The sequence below is a fragment of the Lithobates pipiens genome, unplaced genomic scaffold, assembly GCF_037356315.1.
Source record: "Lithobates pipiens isolate NorthernLeopardFrog02 unplaced genomic scaffold, aLitPip1_a1.2 Scaffold_13, whole genome shotgun sequence".
Classification (NCBI taxonomy): domain Eukaryota; kingdom Metazoa; phylum Chordata; class Amphibia; order Anura; family Ranidae; genus Lithobates; species Lithobates pipiens.
In genome coordinates, this window is record NW_027507718.1 from 253,404,913 (window position 1) to 253,428,607 (window position 23,695).

The 23,695-nt window shown below is 42.5% G+C and overlaps 1 protein-coding gene across 1 annotated transcript in view; it reads right to left on the bottom strand.

Moving 5' to 3' along the window:
* Positions 1-482: 482 nt before the first annotated feature.
* LOC143974809 (ovochymase-2-like) overlaps positions 483-23,695 on the bottom strand; it is a 114,643-nt gene continuing 91,430 nt past the window's right edge. The window contains exons 21-25 of the mRNA XM_077476551.1: positions 16,659-16,750; positions 14,761-14,855; positions 11,509-11,753; positions 3,417-3,577; positions 483-1,169 (exon numbers count right to left, since the gene is read on the bottom strand). Of these exons, the coding sequence (XP_077332677.1) occupies positions 978-1,169; positions 3,417-3,577; positions 11,509-11,753; positions 14,761-14,855; positions 16,659-16,750 (785 nt within the window). The 3' untranslated portion in view covers positions 483-977. The remainder of the gene's footprint in view (positions 1,170-3,416; positions 3,578-11,508; positions 11,754-14,760; positions 14,856-16,658; positions 16,751-23,695) is intronic.

Below are 23,695 nucleotides of genomic sequence, written 5' to 3' on the forward strand. Positions count from 1 at the left end.
TGAACCCGGTCTCAGCTGCCCTTAAGATGATCCAACTATGACACACCCTCTCCTCAAAAAGTTTTTTCCACTGATTACACTGCATGTAGTACAATCTGTAAATGGCAGAGAGTGTATTCAATCACAAGATTCTCTCCTCCATTCACAAATCTTTTTTACAAGCAGGGTAATCAATGAAAATAACTTTTCTCAATGGAGGAAATGGCAGGAGGAGACGTGTCCCCCATCAGATCATCTTTAGTGCAACTGAGACCAGAGATCCGAAGCTGCTAACCCTCACAGCGCCAGAATTTCAGTAGCAGGAAGAGGACAGGCATTCCTGCAGTGAAGATTTCTTCATAATCCATCAGCCTGCAGATCGTGGAACATACTTAATTACAGGTAAGTAATAACTAAAGCTGGAAAAAGGTTTTTTTTTTTTTTAGCTAAACTTCATATTTAACAATTCTAAAAATATAACTGATATATTAGGACAACTGAAATCCAGATTTGTAATTATTCCTTTAATTTTATGCAGATACAAAGATCTTACAAATATTAACACATACTGGTGAGATGTGGCAATGTACATTAAAAAAGAACAGAAATTTACACAATTTTACTTTGTGTTCAAACTCCATTTAGGGTGGAACAGGAACTCTAAGCAAAAAGTTAAATACACATTTGAAATATATAAGTCTGAATTATTTTACCTACCAAAGGATTTGCAACTCTAATCACTTAGTTGTGCGATGCGTAGTATACTGTAAAGCTAGGCGGCAGACAGACTATTTTCCTTGCAGTTTCTTGAGTCGGCTGTTTGCCTACAGGTATGTGAATTACAACTACGCTGAACAAAATTACAAATCATTTAATAGGTAAAAAAATATATATATTCCAATTTAGGTATTTTAGTTGTGTAATTAGCTTTTCCTCATTAAGTATAAAAATGGTTGCATTTGCTTTTAGTGCAGTCCAAATATTAAATGTAGAATGGCCTATGCAAAGGTTTTTTCATAAGTGTATTTTTTGATCTGGTCTGAAATCCACTCCTTGTAGGCTGACACTCTGGTGAAGACCTGAGGCTTTCTATCCACCAGACAGTTCTTGGGCCCAAAGCTTGCGATTCCTTGAAGTTCCCAGGCAGTGCCTGTAGTAGATTTACAAATCAGAGCTCCTTCTGCATCACTCTGAAAAGAAAGTTATTACATAATACATTAAATAAAATGATACAATGTAACCAAGCATTACTATACCCCCCCTCAACTCTCTCTCACACACACACACGCACACTTTTTTGCTGCACAGGACTTCATAATTTTAAAGTAATTTCATTGCTGGGTTTTAAAAACAGCAGGACCTGCAAAAGATTAGGTTTTATACACTGCTGTCCTGCCTTTCTTTTATCTGATCTTTGCTTTGTTCAAGAGCTATGTCATGCATCCCCTGCCACATCTTTATGTCCCCTGCCACGTCTGTGGTTCCTACCCTCAGGGCCGGTACTACCACTAGGCAAACTAGGCAGCCGCCTAGGGCGCCCTGCTGTCTAGGGGCGCCCGGTCACTTGTGTTCCTACTCTCTTCTCTCTAGAACAAGCAACTAAGTCTCAGCATCAGCAGGCAGCCACCGCTCTGTTTGCACATAGTGTCAGAGGCACGGTGGCAACGGAGGACGGTGTACGTGTTCCGACTCCTGAATTAATGGAAGCAAGCAAACATTCATTGATGGGCACTAGTAGGCTACATTGATGGGCCACTGGTGAGCCTGCATTTGATTAAAAATGTGGGGTATACATGGGCAGGGCAAAGGGGGTGGAGTCAGGGGTGGAACCAAGGGGTACGGCAAAATGAGGTTTTCGCCTATGGTGTCAAAAATCCTTGCACCAGCCCCACCTACCCTGATCCCTATATCACTTGTGTGTCATAGGAGCTGTCAGTAGGAGCCACAGTATGCAGCAGGTAATCAGGTTGCTGATTAACAAGACAGTAAAGACTGAAGTAATGGGTTAGGTAATTATAAAGTAATTTTTTACATTATTTTAATCCAGCAAGAGTCACTTTATGTGACAGTTATTTATGAGGCACATTAAAGTGATTGTAAAATCTTGTTTAATATATATATATATATATATATATATATATATATATATATATATATCAAACATGTCATACTTACCTCCTCTGCTCCAGTTGGTTTTGCACAGAGCAGCCTGGATCCTCCTCTTCTCGGGTCCCTCTTTGCTGCTCCTGGCCCCTCCCTCCTATCGAGTGCCCTCACAGTCAGCAGCTTCCAATGGGAGCACTGGAGCTGAGTCACAGCTCCATGTGTCCATTCAGCCATGGAGCTCAGCCCCATATATAAATGTAATATTTTTAAACAAGCTACCTTTGAGTCCATCCTATAGAAAATAGAAAATATTCTTCATTTTTAATTTGTTTTGCAAGTGAAACCCTTTTGTAAGTGAAACCCTTTTTGACTCTTCAAGGTATCAAAGTAGAAGCAGCAAACCACAATCATTGTTGTAATAATGTAACCTGTGAATATCTGATATTATCTGGAGAAAGGAAACTTAATCAGCAATAAGATAAACTAGGATGACCAGATTATCCTCTGAAACCAAACACATACCATGTTCATATTAGGGATGAGCTTGATGTTCGGTCGAACATAAGTTCGACTTGAACAACGGGTGTTCGTCCGTTTGCAGAACAGCGAACATTATGTGGCATTCGTGGGAAATGGTCTCCATCGGACTGTATCCTCCAAACTTGTCCGTAAAATTTTCAGACATGCTCCGATTGGACATACTCCGATCATGTGTAGCCTACTCTGATGGACAAAGTGCCACGCATGCTCAGATCAAATTCCTAGACCAAAGCTATTGGCTACTAGCCTGATTGTAGTCCCGTCGTAACGAAATAACGTCATCACGCTATGTACAATCGAATTTTCCGACAACTTTGTCCGACCGCGTGTATGCAACAGTTTCGGACAAAATCCGTCGGACAAAATCCAACGAATTGGTGGTCAGAATGTCAGACCGTGTGTACAAGGGCTAAGACATGCCTCTTGCTGTTACCACCAGGAGAGTGTACTAGGTAGGCCTATGTGTTACCATATGTAGGGATATGAAATAAAGAACTATTCTCCAATTATCATAGAAAACACTTTAAGGAGATAACTATTTACAAAGGAAGTTTTACTGCAGAAACAGACACAAGCCTTACAAGAGTCTGGAAACTAAGTGGCTTTTGTATAATGTTATATCCTTATGCTGGATCCACATTTGCAATCACCCACCTGGCAGTAAGTTCTAAAATGTAGTCTTTAGGGTTGCTAAACAAAAAGTATAACAAGGAAAAAACACCTGTATTGGTAAATCAGATGTACCAAGCTTAAAATAAAATTAAACTACTATATGTACAAAATTTACTTACTCTACAACTAGACTTAAGCTTCGCAAGTGAGTCAAATCCTGTGCATAACATTGATGTAGTAAGACGGCTCTCCCAATATCTGGGCTGGTTGCAAATTTCAAAAGGCATGATGGGTATTGGAGTTTGAAACCTTGCTTTGGATGTAGCAGAATCCAGTCCACCTGCAAGCGTACATAGATTAATAACAATGTATAATAAACACATCTTCAGATTAGTTATATTAGCGCAAAAGACTAAAGCTCTATTCTTTTACTTCATTTTAATTACAATAGCATCATCAGCTGTCATGTGAGCTTCATTTAAAAAAAATATTCATACATAATAAAAAGGCATACAATATACTTACTGTATTTCCCCTTAGAACCAGTAATTGTCATAAAGACATACAGATCTTACATAAAGCCTTATCCCTTTTTCTCTGGCAGAGATGACGCCCCCGTACTTCATTAAACAAACTAATCCTCCCGAGGAGGACCCAACTTCCCCAATATTAGAGTATATAATTTATCTTAAATGAGGAAGTCGGTGTATGACGAAGCGTCGGGGGGCGTGACTGTGTGGCAATCATCACCAGTAATGTGTGATCTTGTAACCACCAGTAATGTGCAGTGTTTGGAGCTGAACAGGGAAGTGGTGATTCGCATCTTTGTCTGGGCACCAAGGAGAGGGTGAGAACAACGCTTACAAGCTCGCACACCTCGGGTCCGCCGTGGCCACGGTCCAAAGTTTGTGCTGTGACTTTGATATCTATTTGCTGGCTTTTGAACTGTGAAATGTGAGTGTAAAGGTTGAAGTGTTTTTGTGTTTTAATAAATTGATTCATACGGTTTTACACTATTGGAGCACCTTTATTATTTTACATGTGGACTATTTGAATTTGCACAATGGATGATTGGAGTAACGGTTCACTACTTGCTGTTTGGCTGATAAGCGCTTAAGCCTGATACGAAAGTACAGGTATTGGGAGCTGGTGAGTTCATTTCTTAAGGGAGTGGAGTCACTGATCACTTTGGTGTGGTGGAGGGAATAAGAAGAGACATTACTTCAAAGGATACTTTTGGACACTCTCATGAACTTTATCTTAATTTTGTTTGTTCTGTGACACATTTATTTGGTTCACTTATTACAGGGTGATACAATTGTTGTTCTCACACACGTTGTTCATACCATTTAATTGTTGTCACGTTTTTGGAGTTAGTTATAATTTATAGTTAAGCGCCACTATTTTTCCTTTTTCCTGATCTTAATTTTAAAAGGTAAAATACAATTTGCATATAATATCTTGTCTTAGAAAAAAAAATGCCTGGACTGGATATTGAACCTCTAGGTTCAGCCGGAGACTCAACTGACTGCCCCATACGGCCTACTGGCTCTTCTCCACTGCAAACTATGGTCCACCCCTTCTCACCTCCGCCACAACTTGATTTTTAAAGACACGATGATTGCCTGGCGGGAGGTCAGATGCAAATTATATCTCTCCCCATGTGTTTCCCAACACCTTCCAATCCATGAGAATTCATCCTTCTCTTCTACATCTCACTCAGGACTCAAAATCTAGGCCCACCAGAAGCTAAAACACTTCACCCAATTATTTGCCTGCATACAGGAAATGCTAAACCGGTCTCCCAAACCTTGGCTTACTATGAGACACCACTTTCTGTTCAAGCTATCCAACATGTCTTAAGTCTATGCCCAAACAAACTACAAACTTCAACGCTTTCAGAACTCTATTCTGGATACTTTACTGGAATGGCAACAATTGGAAATCTCTGACATCTGCAAACCTTTAAACACACGTTTCAGCAAACCCTTACTGGTGACATCTGTCAAATCTTGGAACTCTGACCTCAACTCGCCAGAAGCAGTGAGTCACATCATAAGTGGATACAATTTTACCTGTTCATATGTCACCAATGAATTCTGGCAAGAGCAACAGTTCAAAATAATGCACCATGCCTACATCCCTTCCCTGCTGCCAACTCAACAATCTCACAAATACCTATGCCCTCTGTGCAGCCATGAGAAACCTTCTTAGCATCATAGACTTCGGCTCAAGAAATTGGGCGGCACAATATAGCATGGTTATCAACATGTTTCATGTCAGCCAGATGTGCAATACTCAAGAAATGGTCCTCCCTCAGCCCCCTTACAATCCAGGATGTCAAAAACGATCTCACATCCCTGCTGGATGAAGAAAATCTTGATGCATACCTATCCAGGCATGGACCATAACCCCGCTTCCAACGCAAATGGTCATCTTTCATTGCTAACACATTACCAACATCTGACCATCCTGGCACCCCCCTCTTCATTATCTACTGAAACCCCCCCTCCTTCCCGCTAGTCTACAATCTACTTAAGACCAAGATATGGAATGCATTAACCTACACCTGAATCAAGCATCACCCACACCCTTTTGTATCTTCACCCTTCCAGCTCCTAACCTCATGGGTATTATCTTCCTATTTCAACGACAAACTCTTGTACCACCCCAGCTCACCCTCACCTTCTTCTCGCTCCACTTCTATGTCAACCAAACCTAGCCAACATAATTACCATGGTGCATTGCTGCAAAAATATATACAGTAGCTCACAAAAGTGAGTACACTCTCACATTTTTATAAATATATTATATTTTTTCACGTGACAACACTGAAGAAATTACACTTCGCTACAATGTAAAGTAGTGAGTGTACAGCTTGTATAGCAGTGTCTGTCCCCTCAAAATACCTCAACACACAGCCATTAATGTTTAAACCGCTGGCAACAAAAGTGAGTATACCGCTAAGGCCCAAAGTGTCAATATTTTGTGTGGCCACCATTATTTTCCAGCACTGCCTTAACCCTTTTGGGGATGGAGTTCACCAGAGCTTCACAGGTTGCCACTGGAGTCCTCTTCCACTCCTCCATGACAACATCATAGAGCTGGTGGATGTTAGAGACCTTGCGCTCCTCCACCTTCTGTTTGAGAAAACCCCACAGATGCTCAATAGGGTTTAGATCTGGAGACATGCTTTTCCAGTCCATCATCTTTACTCTCAGCTTCTTTAACAAGGCAATGGTCATCTTGGAGGTGTGTGGGGAACGTTTATTTAGGGATGATTTGGATAAGTACATCCAAAAAATCTCAGATGGTAAAATTACCCTTCTTCCTGTTAAAAGAAGGAGTAGAAGGCCTTCATTTAAATGGTCTGCTTCTCCAATTCCAGAACCGACAGCCTCTAGGCAGTTGCGACGGCCTCCGCTGTCAGTTCCAAGAGGTAGGCCTCAAAACCAAGCTTAGAGCCAGAAAAAGCCATGAGTGCAAAAGTCTGCAAGACAGAGTCCCAAGGCCTCCTTATGAAGGGGCACCCCCGCTCAATCAAGTGGGGGGAAGGCATCTGCAGTTTTCAGGAGCCTGGCAGGAAGAGATTAGGGACAAATGGGTCATCTCCACAGTATCTCTGGGATACAAACTAGAGTTTCGGGAGTTTCCCTCATCTCGCTTTCTAAAGTCAAACATTCCCAAGGACCCAGTGAAAGGGGGGTCTTTATTTCAGGTGCTAGGCCAATTGATGTCTAAGGGAGTGATCATATAAACTCTCAGAAGAGCAGGGGGATGGGGTTTTATTCAAATCTCTTCATGTTGTCAAAACTGAATGGAGATGTCAGACCCATTCTAGATCTCAAAGGTCTAAATCGGTTCCTAAACATCCGCTCTTTTCGCATGGAATCAATCAGATCAGTAGTGTCCACCCTGTGGGGAGGAGAACTTCTAGCGTCCATAGATATCAAGGATTCATATCTACATGTGCCAATCTTTCCCGCTCACCAGAGGTTCCTGCGGTTCACAGTAGAACAGCACCATTTTCAGTTTGTAACCAGAATGTGGTCAGCACAGTCAAGTATCTGGAACATGTGGGTTGGAATCTCAACTTGGAGAAATCGTCCTTACGGCCAGTAAAAAGGCTGGAGTACTTGGGTCTGGTTATAGACATGGCCCAAAAGAGAGTGTTTTTTTACCTCAGGCAAAGGTCAGCGCTATAAGAGAACTGGTTCACACGGTCCGGACAAGGAAGGGTCCTTCCATCTGCCTTTACATGAGTTGTTAGGGAAGATAGAAGCTTCATTCGAAGCAGATCCCTATGCCCGATTCCAGTCAAGACTGTTACAAAACAGTGTCCTGTGTGCTCGGAACAAGAAGAACCAAGCCTTGGATTGTCCAATGTATCTGGCTCCAAGGGTGCGCCAGAGTCTCAATTGGTGGTTGATAACCAAAAATTTTCAGAAGGGGAAGTCCTTCATACCAGTAACTTGAAAGGTAGCTACGATGGATGCCAGCCTCTTGGGCTGGGGAGCAGTTCTGGAAGAGACCACTGTTCAAGGGAAGTGGTCAGACTCAGAGAAAACTTTGCCCATCAATATTTTAGAGATTCAGGCAGCACGTCTGGCTCTAAGGGCCTGGACGGGCAGATTATGGAATTGTCCTGTCAGGATTCAATCCGACAATGCCACAGCAGTGGCCTACATCAAACAACAAGGTGGCACCAGAAGTCGTGCAACCCAGAAAGAGGTGAACCATATTCTGGTTTGAGCAGAAGAGCATGTACCTTGCATATCTGCAGTCTTCATTCCGGGAGTGGAGAATTGGCAAGCAGATTTCTTGAGTCGCCAACAATTGCTCCCGGAAGAATGGTCTCTACATCCCAACATTTTTCTTGCCATATGCCAGAAATGGGGTGCCCCGGACATAGATCTATTAGCATCCAGGTTCAACAAGAAGTTGGACAGCTTTGTGTCAAGGTCAAGGGATCCGCTTGCCTACGGGGCAGATGCTTTAATGTCTCCTTGGGATCAGTTCTCTCTGATTTATGCATTCCCTCCAGTTCAGCTGCTACTGCTGCTGCTACGCAGGATCAGAGAGGAACGGAAGATCCTGGTATGCAGAAATCGTAAGGATGGCAGTAGGGGATCCTTGGACTCTTCCATCTCAGCCAGACCTGCTTTCGCAGGGCCCGGTGTTCCATCCTGCCTTACAAACTCTAAATTTAACGGTTTGACTATTGAAGCCCACATTCTAAAGAGTTGGGGGGTTTCAGATTCAGTGACAACTACCCTGATTAATGCAAGAAAGCCGTCCCCTAGAACCATTTAATATAGGGTCTGGAAGGTCTACGTTTCTTGGTTTGAAACCAAAAGATTGCATCCTCGGAAGTATGTCATAGGTAGAGTTCTTGCCTTCCTACAATTAGGAGTGGAAATGCAGCTAGCCTTGAGTACAATCAAGTGTTTTTCCAAAGGCCACTTGCTTCACATTCTTTGGTCCAGGCCTTTATCCAAAGGGTAACGCGTATAAATCTGCCAGTTAGGTCACCCTTGTGCCTGTGGGATTTGAATCTAGTTTTGTCTGCTTTACAAGGACAGCCTTTTGAGCCGATGCGCTATGTGCCTTTGATCCTTGTGACAAGGAAGTTGGTGTTCTTGGTTGCAGTAACCTCCACAAGAAGATTTTCAGCGTTGGCAGCTTTCTCTTGTAAACAGCCATATTTGATTATTCATAAGGATAAGGTGGTGTTGCATCCTCACCCATCTTTTTTGCCTAAGGTAGTGTCTAGTTTTCATCTGAATCAAGATGTTTCCCTACCTTAGTTTTTTTCCAGAACCCCATTCTGCAGAAGAAAGGTTATTACACTCTCTCGATGTGGTGAGAGCAGTTAAAGTCTATCTGAAAGCAACTGCTCAGATACGGAAGACTGCCATTTTGTTTGTACTGCCAGAGGGCCCCAGGAGAGGGCAGGAAGTGTCAAAATCGACTATTTCTAGATGGATTCATCAGGTTATTCAGGCTTATGGTTCCGCCCTTTCAACCTAGAGAACACTCTATCAGGGAAGTAAGTGCTTCACGGACAGTGTATCACTAGGCTTCTATGACTCAGGTTTGCAAGGCCGCAACTTGGTCGTCAGTGCATACATTCACTAGATTCTACCAGGTGGATGTAGGTCAGCAAGAGGATGCCACCTTTGGGCGCAGTGTACTGCAGGCAGCAGTATAGGTCCTCACGTCTGATGGCGGTCTGCTTTATTTTTGTGTTTCCTTCCCCTCAGATGGCATTACTTTGGGACATCCCACATAATAGGATTTTTGTAACAGCTTAACTATAAAATCCTTTTCTTGGAGTACATCATGGGACACAGAGGTCCCTCCCCTCTTTTTGGGATATTTATATATATTGCTTTGCTACAAAACTGAGGTACTCCCTGTATGGGAAGGGTTATATAGGGGGGGGGGGGGGGCATCCTGTCTTTGATTATGCCAGTGTCCAATCACCTGAATGTGGCTTATAACCACATAGTAATGACTATGGACTATGATGCTCTGTGTACTGTGATGTACTCCAACAAAAGGATTTTACAGGTAAGCTATTATAAAAAGACTATTTTTAGTAATGAGAGATATAAATAAATGCTGCATGGTTGAAAATTACCATAATAACAAATAACATTTTTAGGTTAGTGGGTTAGTTTTAATTCACTTTTACATTACAAAGAGGAAGGGAAGAATGGGACAACAAATAGGATGTGGTCAATAGTGTTGCCCATAGGAGACATAAGGCACCAATGAACACAAATCGCATGGTGAATATCCCCAACAGGGACACATATAACTATAAAAAAAATCAACAGAATCTAGGATGTGCAGTAAGATCTGTATCAATCCCATTGTTTTATGCTAAATGCTTTTTTTTGTGCCTTCCTGCATACTGCATTGCATTTTAGGGCAGCCAATTCATTTCAATGGGCAGCCCTATGCATGTGAAACACGCAAAAAAGGTACAGAACCCTGTGAATGAATGACACGGCTGTGTGGTTGGAGCCACACACGGCCACGCTCTTTTCAAAAAGTGACAACTGATGCGAGGAACTACTGCTGTTACAGGGAGGCAGGGGATCGCTGAGCAGCTTCAGGAGCGGGAACATGTTACATGTTCCACCCTAAAAATTGTGAATCACCTAAATCTCCTGATCTTCAGTAAGTTTATATGGTTGTCTACATTCCCTTTGTGTGCAGAGCAACTCCCCAAAATGTCCTGTTTGTGTAATTGGCTCACTGCTTTTTTCCAGAATTCTTCACAGAATTTTAGACATCCCCAGCATTGACCTTTAGGCCCCTTTCACACTGAGGCGGTTTTCAGGCGCCACAGCGCTAAAAATGGAGCCTGTGTAGCGCCTGAAAAACCGTCCCGCTAGCGGCCGCATACCGCCGCATACCGCCGCTAAAACTACAGTAAAGGGCCGCTAAAAATAGCGGCGCTTTACCGCTGATGCCCGCACCGCCCCAGTGTGAAAGGGGCCTTAGGATTGTCACAGTGAAGCAATAAGGATGAGGATGTCTACAGACACTAGAGGGAAGCAATATTTGTTTTTTTATTAAAGTGGTTGTAAACCAAACACCCAGTGAAGTGACTAGCCTCAGGTTATACATAGGTACGAAACAAAGCCTCCTACATAATTTGTATCTGTTTATCTACAGCTGTCTTTCCCCTACACCTATCTAAAGGATCTCTCAGTTCTGAAAAGCAGGGGCAGAGAGCTGAAGTTACATCCGTGAGGAGAGCTCTAAGAGCTGATTGGATTGCAGGGACACACCTTCACACAGAACACAGGGGCAGAAGTGAGGCTGTCAATCTTTGGCTGTAACTTCCCATCACCATTTTTCTTTTGGTGTCAGAAAAACTTGTCAGGCGTGACTCATGCTGATAGCAGAGGAACAAAGCAGCAGACAAAAATGACACTTAATGCTCTAGACTGAGACACGTACACACTATAGAGGGATATGCTTTGTTCATATTTTATGTCTGAGGTTTACATCCACTTTAAAGAAGGAATGATTGCGTGCAATTATAGCAGACAGACACTCCTCACATCTGTTTAAGGATGTTAACAGAATTGCTCAGAAACTACAGAACAGAAACAGGTAAGAATACACAATGTATATAAATGACCTGGAGAGGATTTATTTTTCTCTCTAGTGGAATTTTCCTTTCCTGCCAACAGACATCTTAAAAAACTGTAGCACACAAAGAAATGCTATTTCTGTATAAAACAGCCATACCTATGGCAGCCCACCCTGCCCAGTAGCAGAGCTCTCCTGGTGATGGGAATTCTTCTGAATCAGGAAGACAAACTGGTTGCATGTTAGTCACCTCCTTTGATAGATGCAGTAAAGCTATATCAAAGGATTGGTCATTGCTCTGTGGATAGTTGTAGTTCTCATGTCGGATAAGAGCATCAATTCCAACACACATCTCTGCTAAGTCAAGTCCAAAGCAAACCTTCAATGATTCCAGCTTCTGATCTCTGTATGGAAATGATACAGCTGTTAAAAATGAAATACTGAACAGCATGTCTTCAATCAAGTTTTGTTAATGTTGTTTCCAGTCAAAATGAAAAATAATTTGAATCCCACCATGTCTCACGGGTATTTGTGTTTTTAGAGGATCACAGTTCCCCTCCGTATAATAACACTGATTGGAGGGGCTTCTATTTTACTTTTAAAATGGACCAGTAGCTTAAAAAAAATGTACCTACAAGACTTAATTACAACATACACTAATACATATGTAAGGGCCAAAACAAATTAGAGTTTTGATGGTTATACCTTACCTGTCATTTTAGGCTACAGGAGGCTTAAACTGACCAGTCAAGGTCAAAACAGCCAATATCAATGGGCCACCAGAAATACTTTCCTTTTCTTGCTACAGATGTTGTTCTCTGGCTCGCCGATGTTTTGGCTCGTTTGACTATCCATTCCAGTTCCTGAACTCTGGCTATATTTTGACTATGTTTACTCTGTTTACCTTTTTTTATCATTATTAAACTATTTAATCTATTTAAGATTTAACTATACTTCTGTCTCAGTCTGATTCATGGTTTTTGACAGTAGGCAAAGGCCATGAATTCAGAAGATACAGTCAATCTACTGCTGGTTTTTCGATGGACCCAGAAAAACTTTCAGCAGTCCTACATTGGCCCTGACCCGTGGGTTTACATCCTCTGCAGCATTTCCTTGGCTTTGCCAACTATTATTGGAAGTTTATTCGTAACTTCTCGTCTCAGGTCAAGCCCCTGACTGATATGACCAGAAAGGACGGTAATCCAGAGAGTTGGTCTCCGGAGTCCATTAAGGCCTTTGAGAGTCTCAAGGCTGCTTTTGTTTCTACTCCTGTGTTGGAACATCCTGATCCTACATTACCGTTTATACTTGAGGTTGATGCTTCTGAGACTAGAGTTGGGCCCTTCTGTCTCAACGTCCTACCTCTGAGAGAGCTATGTATCCTTGTGGCTAATTTTCCAAGAAATTGTCACCTGCGGAGTGCAATTACGAGATTGGTGACAGAGAGCTGTTAGCTATCATTTTAGCTCTGAATAAATGAAAACATTTCCTCGAAGGTACCATCACTGTACCGGTTCTCATTCTTACTGACCATAAGAATCTCACATTCTTGTCTGAGGCTAAACGCCTCTCTCCCAGAAGGGCTTGATGGGCTCTTTTCTTGTCTAGTTTCAATTACATTGTCTCTTTCTTACCCGGTACTAAGAATGTAAGGGCTGATGCTTTATCACGACAATTTGCCTCCACTTCCAAGATGGAGTAATTCCAATGGTGCATTGGAAAGGGTACAGTCCGAAGGAATGCTCTTGGTTCTCATCCTCAAACGTACATGCCCTGTCTTCCTCCGTGATTTCCATAGACGTTTTCACCTCAAGCCTGGTGGTCCTCAGAGCGGGAGGGGTCATTGAAGAAGGGGTACAGTCAGACCTGGGCTCATCCCTTCCTTCTCTGGGCTGGCTGCTCAGCTGACAGCTAATTGCCAGCTCCTATCTCTCCACAGTGACTCACCTGTTGATGATATCCTGCATGTCAGTCCTGCCTACTTCAGCCGTCCTGTCCAGATGATCTCTGCTTTCACCTTGGTCACATCTCTAGAGACGCTCTCCAGTTTTCCTGTTAAAAATTTGCTTGGCTGACATTCCTTCTGACTCCAGACCCTGCTTGCTGTTCTACTACGCTGTTCTCTCTCTGGCTCCCTGACGTTTTGGCTTGTCTGACTACCCGTTCCAGTTCCTGAACTCTTGCTATGTTTTGACTACATTTACTCTGTTTACCTTTTTTTTTATTACTATTAAACAAGCATGATTTAACTGTACTTCTGTTTCAGTCTTATTCATGGTTTCTGACACTACTATTACAAATCTCTGAGGAAAAAGCAAAGGAGGCTGCCATGCCGAAAGGGAATTAAGGAGGATGGCATGGACTCTAGCAAAGCCAAAAATTCCATGCTGTCAGTGTCCCGCACCTCAGGGAGTACACTGCAGACAACAATGGAACTGCTAGTGAAATGTGAGTTGAAGGCACCTAGTACAGTGGGACTGTCCATCATGTCTAAATTAAGATAAGTCAGAACACAATGTAGCTCAGGATATAAGGCTAAGCCTTATATATTTATGAACCTGTCTGCTTAGGTAACAGGAGTAGAGTCAGGCAGCCCAGGGTTTCCAAGTTACTGTAGGTGGGCAGCAGGGATAAACATATGAGAGTTTCTTGTGTCTTATACAACAAGGAGCAGCAGCAGGAAGGTGCTTCCTTGATGCTGAAAAGGACCTTAAGTGCTGGGTGGCAATATTCCATCTAGCAGATGATGTCATTGATCAATCCCTCAGCATTAAATCCTTCTACGGTGAATCTGCTGGAAAGTGTGAATTTTAATGGCACCCAGTGGCCCCAGGTAACTCCCTGTGCTTGGCCTGCGTGGCCTACTGGCAAAGTGAGTCTTTAGAGACAGGAAAACACCTGCAGATACAGCCATGGTTCTGGACCTGCAGCATGACTAACTTTTACCAGTACACTCATGTCTAGATGGGGCCACAATGCACAATGCAACGGTTAAGAAAAAATTTGAGTTAGATGTTAAAAGTGAACATTTATGACATTTGAAGATAGGAAGTTTGTTTTGTGTTGCAAAACATAATATTCTAATAAATTATTTTAATTGTACATGTATTCAGAGAAAAAAATGTTAAAACCCTAAAACCGCCCTCAATTTTGAGTTCTCCCACAGCAACCAATCAAGTTAAAACCCTCTGTTACTGTATATACAGTATATAATATACTGTAGTTGAATAAAGGGTAAATGTGCCAAGGTAATCATGGAGACCTTACAGATAACATTTTAGGGACCAATATTGTGACACACAGCATTATTTATTGGTTATATGGGATAATATCAACCAAAACATAGCAATTGTTCACATGAGTATATGACATGATCATTTAATATAGATGATAATGTACCAGTACACTTACAGATCCATACAATGAGCAGGGAACAGAACCCATTGTGAATTTATTAGTGATCCTCCACACCTATGCTTGAATGGCAGGAATGGTTGGGTTTGACTCTGAAACCAAAAAAGAAAACATGCATGAATTTGCATGTTATAAATGTTGCACTTTCTAACGCCAGTAATGGACTCATTAGTAAATTGGTCTTTCCAGTAATATAGCCTCTGGTATAAGTCTCCTGTTCGTAACATATTAATGTTTTGCTATGATACTGTAGCCTCCCCTGAAACCAAATTCCTCAGTAGTAATGTGGCCCCTTAGGTAACATAGCCATTCCTCTAATGTGGTACCTTTGATCAGATGGCCTCACTGGTAACTGGACTTTATAGGCACAGAAGTGCACAATATTATAGATAAAAATATTTTTATTATAAATTGATTAAAAACGAGAAGCAATCAGACAAACAATGGCTCAAAAACGTTGTAAAGTAAAGCTTGCCTAGATTCTGATAGAGCACACAACTCGGTCACTTTGGTAACACATCCTCAATGGCAATGTTGTCCCTGTGGTAACTTATTCACAGAGGTAATATGGTCCCTCTGACAATATAGCCTCACCAGTAATGTGCTCCCTTTGGTATTATAGCCTCACTAGTAATGTGGTTCCTTTGGTATCAAAGCCTCACTGTTAATGGGGTCCCTCTGGTATCATTGCCTCACTAGTAATGGGGTCTCTCTGATATCATAGCTTCATTGGTAATGGGTCCCTTTGGTAACATAGCCTCACTGATAGTTTGGTATATTTGGTAACATTCCCCTGTTGAAATCCTATGCTTTAGTAATGTTGGGTGTGTTACTGGGTTGCGGTAGGATTCATTTGGAATTACACCCCAATGCACCTTCAAAACGCAGCTAGTTGCTGTGTATCGCAACACGCGGTAATGCAATACCATGGGTTGTGGTGCGCTGCTTCAGAAAAAATTGTGTTTGTCTATTTTTTGTGTGTTCTAATTTGTTGGCAACCAATTCAAATAAATGGGCCACCTTAACACAACATAATGCACAATATAACATATGTTAACACAACACACTTGAATGTGAAGGTTCATTTTCTTGTTTGGAAACAGAAAACGCATGTTAAATAATACTACTTTGTACAGTATATCTTCACCTGCTAACGCACAGTACATAATCAGCTTGTCCTTATTTAAAAATGTTAAGTGCATGAGAACAGCATTATTATTCACACTAATACAAACTAATCACAAAACTTGTTATTGCACTGCATAGCAGTATTAAACTAAAAAACAAACACTTATTATATTGCAGCTAACCAGTTCTTAGATGTGATGGCTGCAATCATTTTCTTTTTTAGGTTTTCTTCTATTTTCATTTGGTGATCCAGCCAGTAAGTCTGTTACTTTTCAAAAGAACAAGCTCTCCAGCATAATGTATCAGCTACAGAGATTAGACAAACTATTTAACACTAGCAGGGGTGCTTACAATGTTCAGTTTTAAAACCTTTATACCAAAAAGGAAAAAAAATCAGTTTGCTGTAACTGATTATAAAGTGTTAGCTGGAGTTTTGTTTTAATTTGTTCTAAATCTGCTAATATTTCGAACAATCCCCCAACATGACAAAGTTGCTGTCCAAAGGTGCCCCCTGTTCTTCTTCATCCAGAGTCGAGGCACTCTAAAACAGAAGGTGTGTTACTGACCATATCATCAGGTGAAAACAGAGGGGGGAAAAAATGAATAAAAGAAAACAGATGATAATGATTGGTAAGCTGTAATATATAAAATGTTTGGTTTTGGCGTGTAATACTGCTTTTTGAAAAAAATGCCTTTAAAAAAATGAAAACAAATCTATTACTCCTTGCATTAATACCACATCACCAGAAGATGGAGACAGTGCTCACCTGAACAGATACTTGCCACATTGAAGAAAAGTGTTGTAAAGATTTTATAGCCACAGATGATTTGGATTGTGCATCACAGTTGCTTAACCATTCTATAAACAGCAATTTACAGTATTAGTTCATATCAAGCAATAGAGATACCGTATATATTACACCCATGCATCTTTTTTTGTGGCATTATTGTTATGTGTTACAAGGTATTGATGTATTTCCCTAAGTATAATATCTATTTCACCTTGTACTCATTGAAAATTAATTGTGTAGAAATTGAACTTTTCTGGGCATCGCAGGCACCTATCTCACAATAGTAGGCTTTATTTACACAACTAACACCCGGATAAGTACCCCTATTTTTAACATGCCAGTTATTTTTAGCTGAGTCCATGCGTTAAACTGAAACTGACGCTGTACATATGAACAATTAAATAGAGCTATTAAAATAAAAAATGTTCTGCAACATTTAATTATAAGTATGGCCCTAGTACGTTGTATGTATATGTATACACGGGAGATCTTAGATTGTAAGCTCATTGAGGGCAGGGACTGATGTAAATGTACAATATATAAAGCGCAGCATAAATTGACAGCACTATATAATACCAGTAATAATAATAAGTAGGTCTGTGAAGGTTCTCATATATCCAATATGTTAAGGAAGCCAGTAAGATATGAAAATAACAGTCGCATGGCTGAAAATGAACAAACCTTATACCTGGGTAAAGCCTAGTAAATTGAGAACTAATTTATTCTAAAACACTATATACAGCAACTAATTCCGCAGCGTTCAGCAACGTGTAAGCCCTTGTACACACGGTCGGACATTCCGATGGACAATGTTCGATAGGACCGTGTTGTCGGATAATCCGACTGTGTGTGGGCTCCATCGGACTGTTTCCATCGGAGTATCCGACGGACCAAGTTTTCCAGCTGGGCTATAAAATTTTCCGACAACATGATCCGATCATGTGTAGAGAATTTCGATCGGACAAAGTGCCATGCATGCTCAGATCAAATTCTTAGACCAAAGCTATTGGCTACTAGCCGGAACGTAGTCCCGTCCTAACGAAATAATGTCATCACGTTAAGTATGATCGGATTTTCTGACAACTTTGTCCGACTGTGTGCATGCAACAGTTTTGGACAAAATCCGTCGGACAAAATCCGATGGATTTGGTTGTTGGAATGTCCGACCGTGTGTACAAGGGCTTAGAGTGTGGACAGATTCCATAAACATTTGTAAGATCTTCTGCTTCCTGTATCAGGTGCTGATTCTCCCACTACAAATGAATGCCAAAGGCCATCTAGACAGGAAGTGGTGTTTTGCTGGTCTGACTTTAATTTTGGGGGGGGGAAGGAGATTTTAGCATTTTCTACATTTGATCCTAAGAGAAAAATAGCCCCAAGAACACTTAACTATAAGCCCTTGTACATGCGGTCGGACATTCCGATGGAAAATGTCCAATCGAACCGTGTTGTCGGATAATCCGACATGTGTGGGTTTAATCTGATGTTTTCCATCGGAATGTCCAACCAACAAAGTTTGAGAGCTCGATATAAAATTTTTCCGACAACACGATTCAATTGGACTTTGTCTGATCGTTTGTAGAGAATTCTGATCGGACAAAGTGCCGCGCATGCTCAGATCAAATTCCTAGACCAAAGCTATTGGCTACTAGCCTGAACGTAGTCCCGTCGTAACTAAATAACGTCATCACGTTACAAACGATCAGATTTTCTGACAACTTTGTCCGAGCGTGTGTATGCAACACCAGTTTCGGACAATCCAACAGATTTTGTTGTCGGAATGTCTGACCGTGTGTACAAGGGCTAAGAATTAAAGAGCATTCACAACAGATGTCACTATCCACTTCTTATTATACTCCATTATGTTCATAAGATGTGGGCTGTGGTGTGGAGATTGCATTGGCCCACAGGGTTTTCTCTGTTCAAAACAGCACAGAGGGTTCCGTAAGTGGAGTCCATTCATAGTGAAGTCCATCATATGATTTTGACACATCACGTGGGCTCTCCTCCCTTTAATTTTTATTGTTCCTCCTATTAATTTTTAAAATCTTGAAGTCTCAAGCTTACTTTTAAGATGACAAACCATGCATTCTGGGTTTGCTAGAATTCCTGCCAGGAGGAGAACTGGGGCCTACAAATGGCACATCACACTATCTGCATGCTGAAGGTTTCCCCCACTTTTCGTTGAAAGTATAAAAGGTCTTCAACACTCAATACTGTATGTATCACATACTTTGTGTACTGCACTGAAATAAATTACTCTTTTTAAAAAAAAATACTCTTATTTAAAAAAAAAAAAGCAAGGGGGCGTGGCCTGACGCGAGTTCCGGATGGTCGCATAATCCCGGAGCTCCGGAGACTGGGGATCTAAGCGGCTAAAATTGACAACAACCGTGCCCTTTGGAAGCATATCCTGACAGCGGAAAACCTTCCCTACACTCTGGGACCATGCCCGGTAAGCGCCGGGTGCGGGAAAACCGCAACGGCTCACGGACTTCTACACTAGGCTCCCTGACAGGGAGGCACAAGATGGCGCCCGGGCCTACTCTCCGCAGAGAGCATCGCCGCGCACGAGGGACACAGAAGCAGGTAATCGGCGACACAAACAGTCCCCCACCAATGGCCAGCACTCCTACCCTTCCTCCCCTTCTACTAGCAGCCCGGTTAAATCAAAACCCAAGCTGGATGGCAGCGGATTGAGCGGGGGGGGCAGCCCATCCGCAGACTCAGGGGATGACACCCGGGAGTTACCCGAACCCATCGAATCCTATCCCACTCAAAATCAACCGGTGGTTGATACTGTCCTAAAAGACATGTTGTTATCGCTCTGCAGCACCATCCAGTCGGATATGGCAGCCTGTATGCACGGTTTTCATAAAGATCTTAATGCTATTGGAGTTAGAGTGGACCACATAGAAACTAAGATGGGAGAATATGCTGGGACTATAAACGATCTAGTGGATGCCCATGAGGAGAGAGAAGGGGAGGTGGAGAGGCTTAAGGAGAAATTAGCGGACCTGGAAGATAGATCACGAAGAAATAATATCAAAATCAGGGGTATCCCCGAAACGATCGTACAGGCCGACCTTTACACGCACGTGGTGACGGTGTTTAAACAAATACTCCCAGAGGCGTCGGATCTTGACGTGACGATCGATCGGATTCATCGTCTTCCCAAACCGACTCACTTATCTGATCAGGTACCGAGAGATGTACTTTTAAGGCTACACTTCTTCCATGTGAAAGAGGACCTTATGGCAGCCATGCGTCAAAAAGAACGTATTCCGCCACAACTTCAGCACTTGCAGTTTTTCACAGACCTTTCGCAATACACTCTTCAAAAGAGGAGAAACCTGAATACCATTACCAAAGCTTTGAGAAACCATAAGATAGTATACAAATGGGGTTTCCCTACGAAATTGACTGTGACCAAGGATAATCGCACATACCACATTACTTCGTTGGAAACAGGCATCACCCTCTTACGAGAGTGGGGTATACTTTCAGACTTGGAAATCAGCGCAGCAATGTCTTCTGCCCCGAAAATGGTTGCTCAGGATTGGAAAACCGTCACCTCAAAAAACGCCAAATCGCACTCGTGAGACGGGACGGATGTATCCCTCTAAATTTGGGTCCCCATGATCTCTGTTAATGAGGAGCCTCAGGCTGAACTTTTCCCCCCAGTTACCTTTGCAGCACCCGCTGCTCACGGCTATTTTTTGTTAGACCTGCTCTAGAACCCATAGAGCGGCCGTTACTAATCCGTTCACTAACTAATATTCTTTTTTAATTTCTTCTGTTACATTCTCTTGTTGTTTTTTTTCTTTTTTTTGGATGCTATACCACTTGCCAACTGTTACCTACTTACCATATGGAGGATGAGGGCTGAGAAGGCCATCATAGGTTGCTTCATGGCCAGAATCACAGAACCTTCACAGCTCCAGGACCGGATCATCCCTCCTCCCAAAAGTGAGTACTGTTTACCTGACAACCCTGGTGGCATACTTGAGGGGGAATTGGACCCCTCATGGGGAGGAGAGCCCATTTATGGGGGGGCTGCTCAGCACACTTCTCAGCATCCCTTGCACCCACCCCCTCTATGGCTCTAAATATCTTATCTATTAATACTAAGGGGCTCAACCACCCCATGAAACGTCACTCGCTCTGGAGAGAAGCGGAATCGCACAATTGCGACATTGTCTGTGCCCAGGAGACTCACTTCGTGACTGCTAAAGCTCCCAAATGTTCACACAAAAATTTTCCGCACATATTCACAGCTAACGCGACTACCAAACGAAAAGGGGTCCTAACGGCTATCAGAGACTCTGTGGCTTTTCAATTGCACAAAGCTATTAGTGATCCCCATGGCAGATTCTTGATACTAATCTGTGATGTGAACTTAACTATCTACACGATTGTAAACGTATACTCCCCTAACAACCACCAGGTGAGGTTCTTTAACAGCCTGATGCGAAGAGTACGGAAACTCCAAAGGGGAAGGCTGCTAATGTGTGGAGACTTTAATTTGACCCCGGACCCGGCTTCGGATTCTACATCTCAGTCCACGCGGCTGCGCCAGGCTATGCAACCCGCTATACATCAACACGGCTTATATGACGCTTGGAGATGCCTGCACGCAAACGAGCAGGACTATACCTACTTTTCCCCTCCACACCAGGTGTATTCCAGGATAGACCTGTTCTTAGTTGATCAGCAGTCTCTGTTGCGGACCTCTTCGGTGGACATCAAGCCAATAACTTGGTCTGATCATGCACCGGTGGTGCTATCCATGGCGGGCTCGGCAACAGTTAATGTGAGCCCGCTCTGGAGAATCAACACCTACGTGCTTCAGAGAGAGGAGTGCAGGAAGGCCCTCCGGAAACATCTGACTGAATTTTTTATTGATAATGTTGATTCTGTTACAGATCCATTTGTGTTATGGCACGCCCATAAGGCGTATATGAGGGGAATTTGTATTCAAATGGGAGCGAGGCTAAAGAGGCAGAGGCAAAGCAAAATTACCAGCTTATTGTCGGACATTGAGAAACTAGAATCGCTTAATAAGGCTAAACCGACAGACCTTATTTCCCAAAAATTAGCTCAGCATAGACACGACCTGAGGGTACTGCTACTCGAAAACTTTGAAAAATACAGCAAACGTAGGAAAATGACATTTTACACCTCTGACAATAAGGCTGGTAAACTCCTGGCCCATAAAATCAAGGGCCACAGATATAAATCTAAAATTCCATTTATCTTCCACCCTACCTCTAACACAAAAGAAACTCACCCTAAGAAAATAGCGGACGCTTTTAGTTCCTATTATAGTGCACTATATAACCTTAAAGACGACCCCTCGACCCACCAGCCAAATCGAGAACACATTGTGGACTTTCTTTCCCGACTCCCGATCCCACGTCTTACCCAGGAGCAAGTGGATTTGCTCAATGCCCCATTTACTGATGCTGAAATTCAGTCAGCAATTAATTCCTTACCATCCAATAAATCTCCTGGACCGGACGGCTTTAGCGGTGAATACTATAAACTGTTTAAAAACACTCTTACCCCACACCTTACCACAATTTTCAATAAAGCTGCTGCCTCTGCTTCTTTCCCGCCAGAGATGCTGGAAGCTCTGATCATAGCTTTGCCTAAGCCGGGGAAGGATCCGATATCTCCGCAAAATTTTAGACCAATCTCTTTACTAAATAGCGATTTGAAGCTATATGCCAAAATAATCGCTGCTCGGATGGTGGATATACTACCTTCGATCATTCATCCTGACCAGACGGGCTTTACAAAAAATAGACAGGCCTCAGATGCGACCCGTAGACTTGTTAACTTAATTCATCTGGCCGAGGCGGAGGGGAGGCCTTCTCTGCTTCTGTCTCTGGACGCGGAGAAGGCCTTTGACCGTATTCATTGGCAATATCTCGGCGAGGTTCTGAGGGCCTTTGGATTTGAGGGCGGCATCGACTCGGCTATTAAAGCATTATATTCTAAACCATCGGCGAGAGTTTTTGTATCAGGAGTTATGTCCTCCCCGTTTTCTATTTCAAATGGAACACGGCAGGGGTGCCCTCTCTCTCCATTGATATTTAATCTACTGATGGAACCTCTGGCAATCCACATTAGATCCCATCCACGTATAGCGGGTTTCGGAGTTGGGGCAGGTAGTCATAGTATCAGCCTGTTCGCTGATGATGTGATATTGATGCTGACTAATGTGGAGACTTCCCTGGCTGAGGCACATGAATCTTTAACGCTGTTCAATAGGGTTTCGTATTATAAGGTAAACGAAGGGAAATCTCAGATACTAGGTGTGGGGATAGATGATGGAACTAAATCCAGACTACAGAGATCCTTCCCTTATACTTGGAGTTCTACTGGCATCAAATACTTAGGTATAGTGCTCTCTGAGAGAATAGGTAAATTGTATAACGACAACTATGTGCCATTCCTGGAGGATCTGGACTCCAAACTGTTGACTATTTCCAAAAAGGAGTTGTCTTGGTCAGGTAGGTTGGCTGCTTTTAAGATGCTGATATTACCCCAATTATTATATATATTTAGGACCCTTCCTATTCCGGTTCCAAACGACTTTTTCGCTAAAGCACAATCTAAGATTAACTCCTTTTTATGGCAAGGTAAAAAAGCTAGGTGTGCCTTCAAGAAACTGATTCAGACGAAGAGAGCGGGAGGGGCAGGTCACGTTCTGCTGCGGGATTACTATCTGGCAGCTATTTTGGCTCAGGCAAGGTACTGGTTTGTTCAAGGCAGAGGTACTAGATGGTTAGAAATAGAACAAGCTCAATGCCCACAGCATCCCATAGTAGACTTATTATTAACAAGCTCACTATCCCCGAGGTTGGGAGGAATCTTGTCTCCTTCTATGAAGGCCACGCTGATGGCCTGGAAAATACTGCTAGATAATGTCACCCCAGATCAGCCCACCAAGGCACTTCCTTTAACTCTATCAAGCTTAAGACTCCTTATTCCGCAGTTATCCGTTG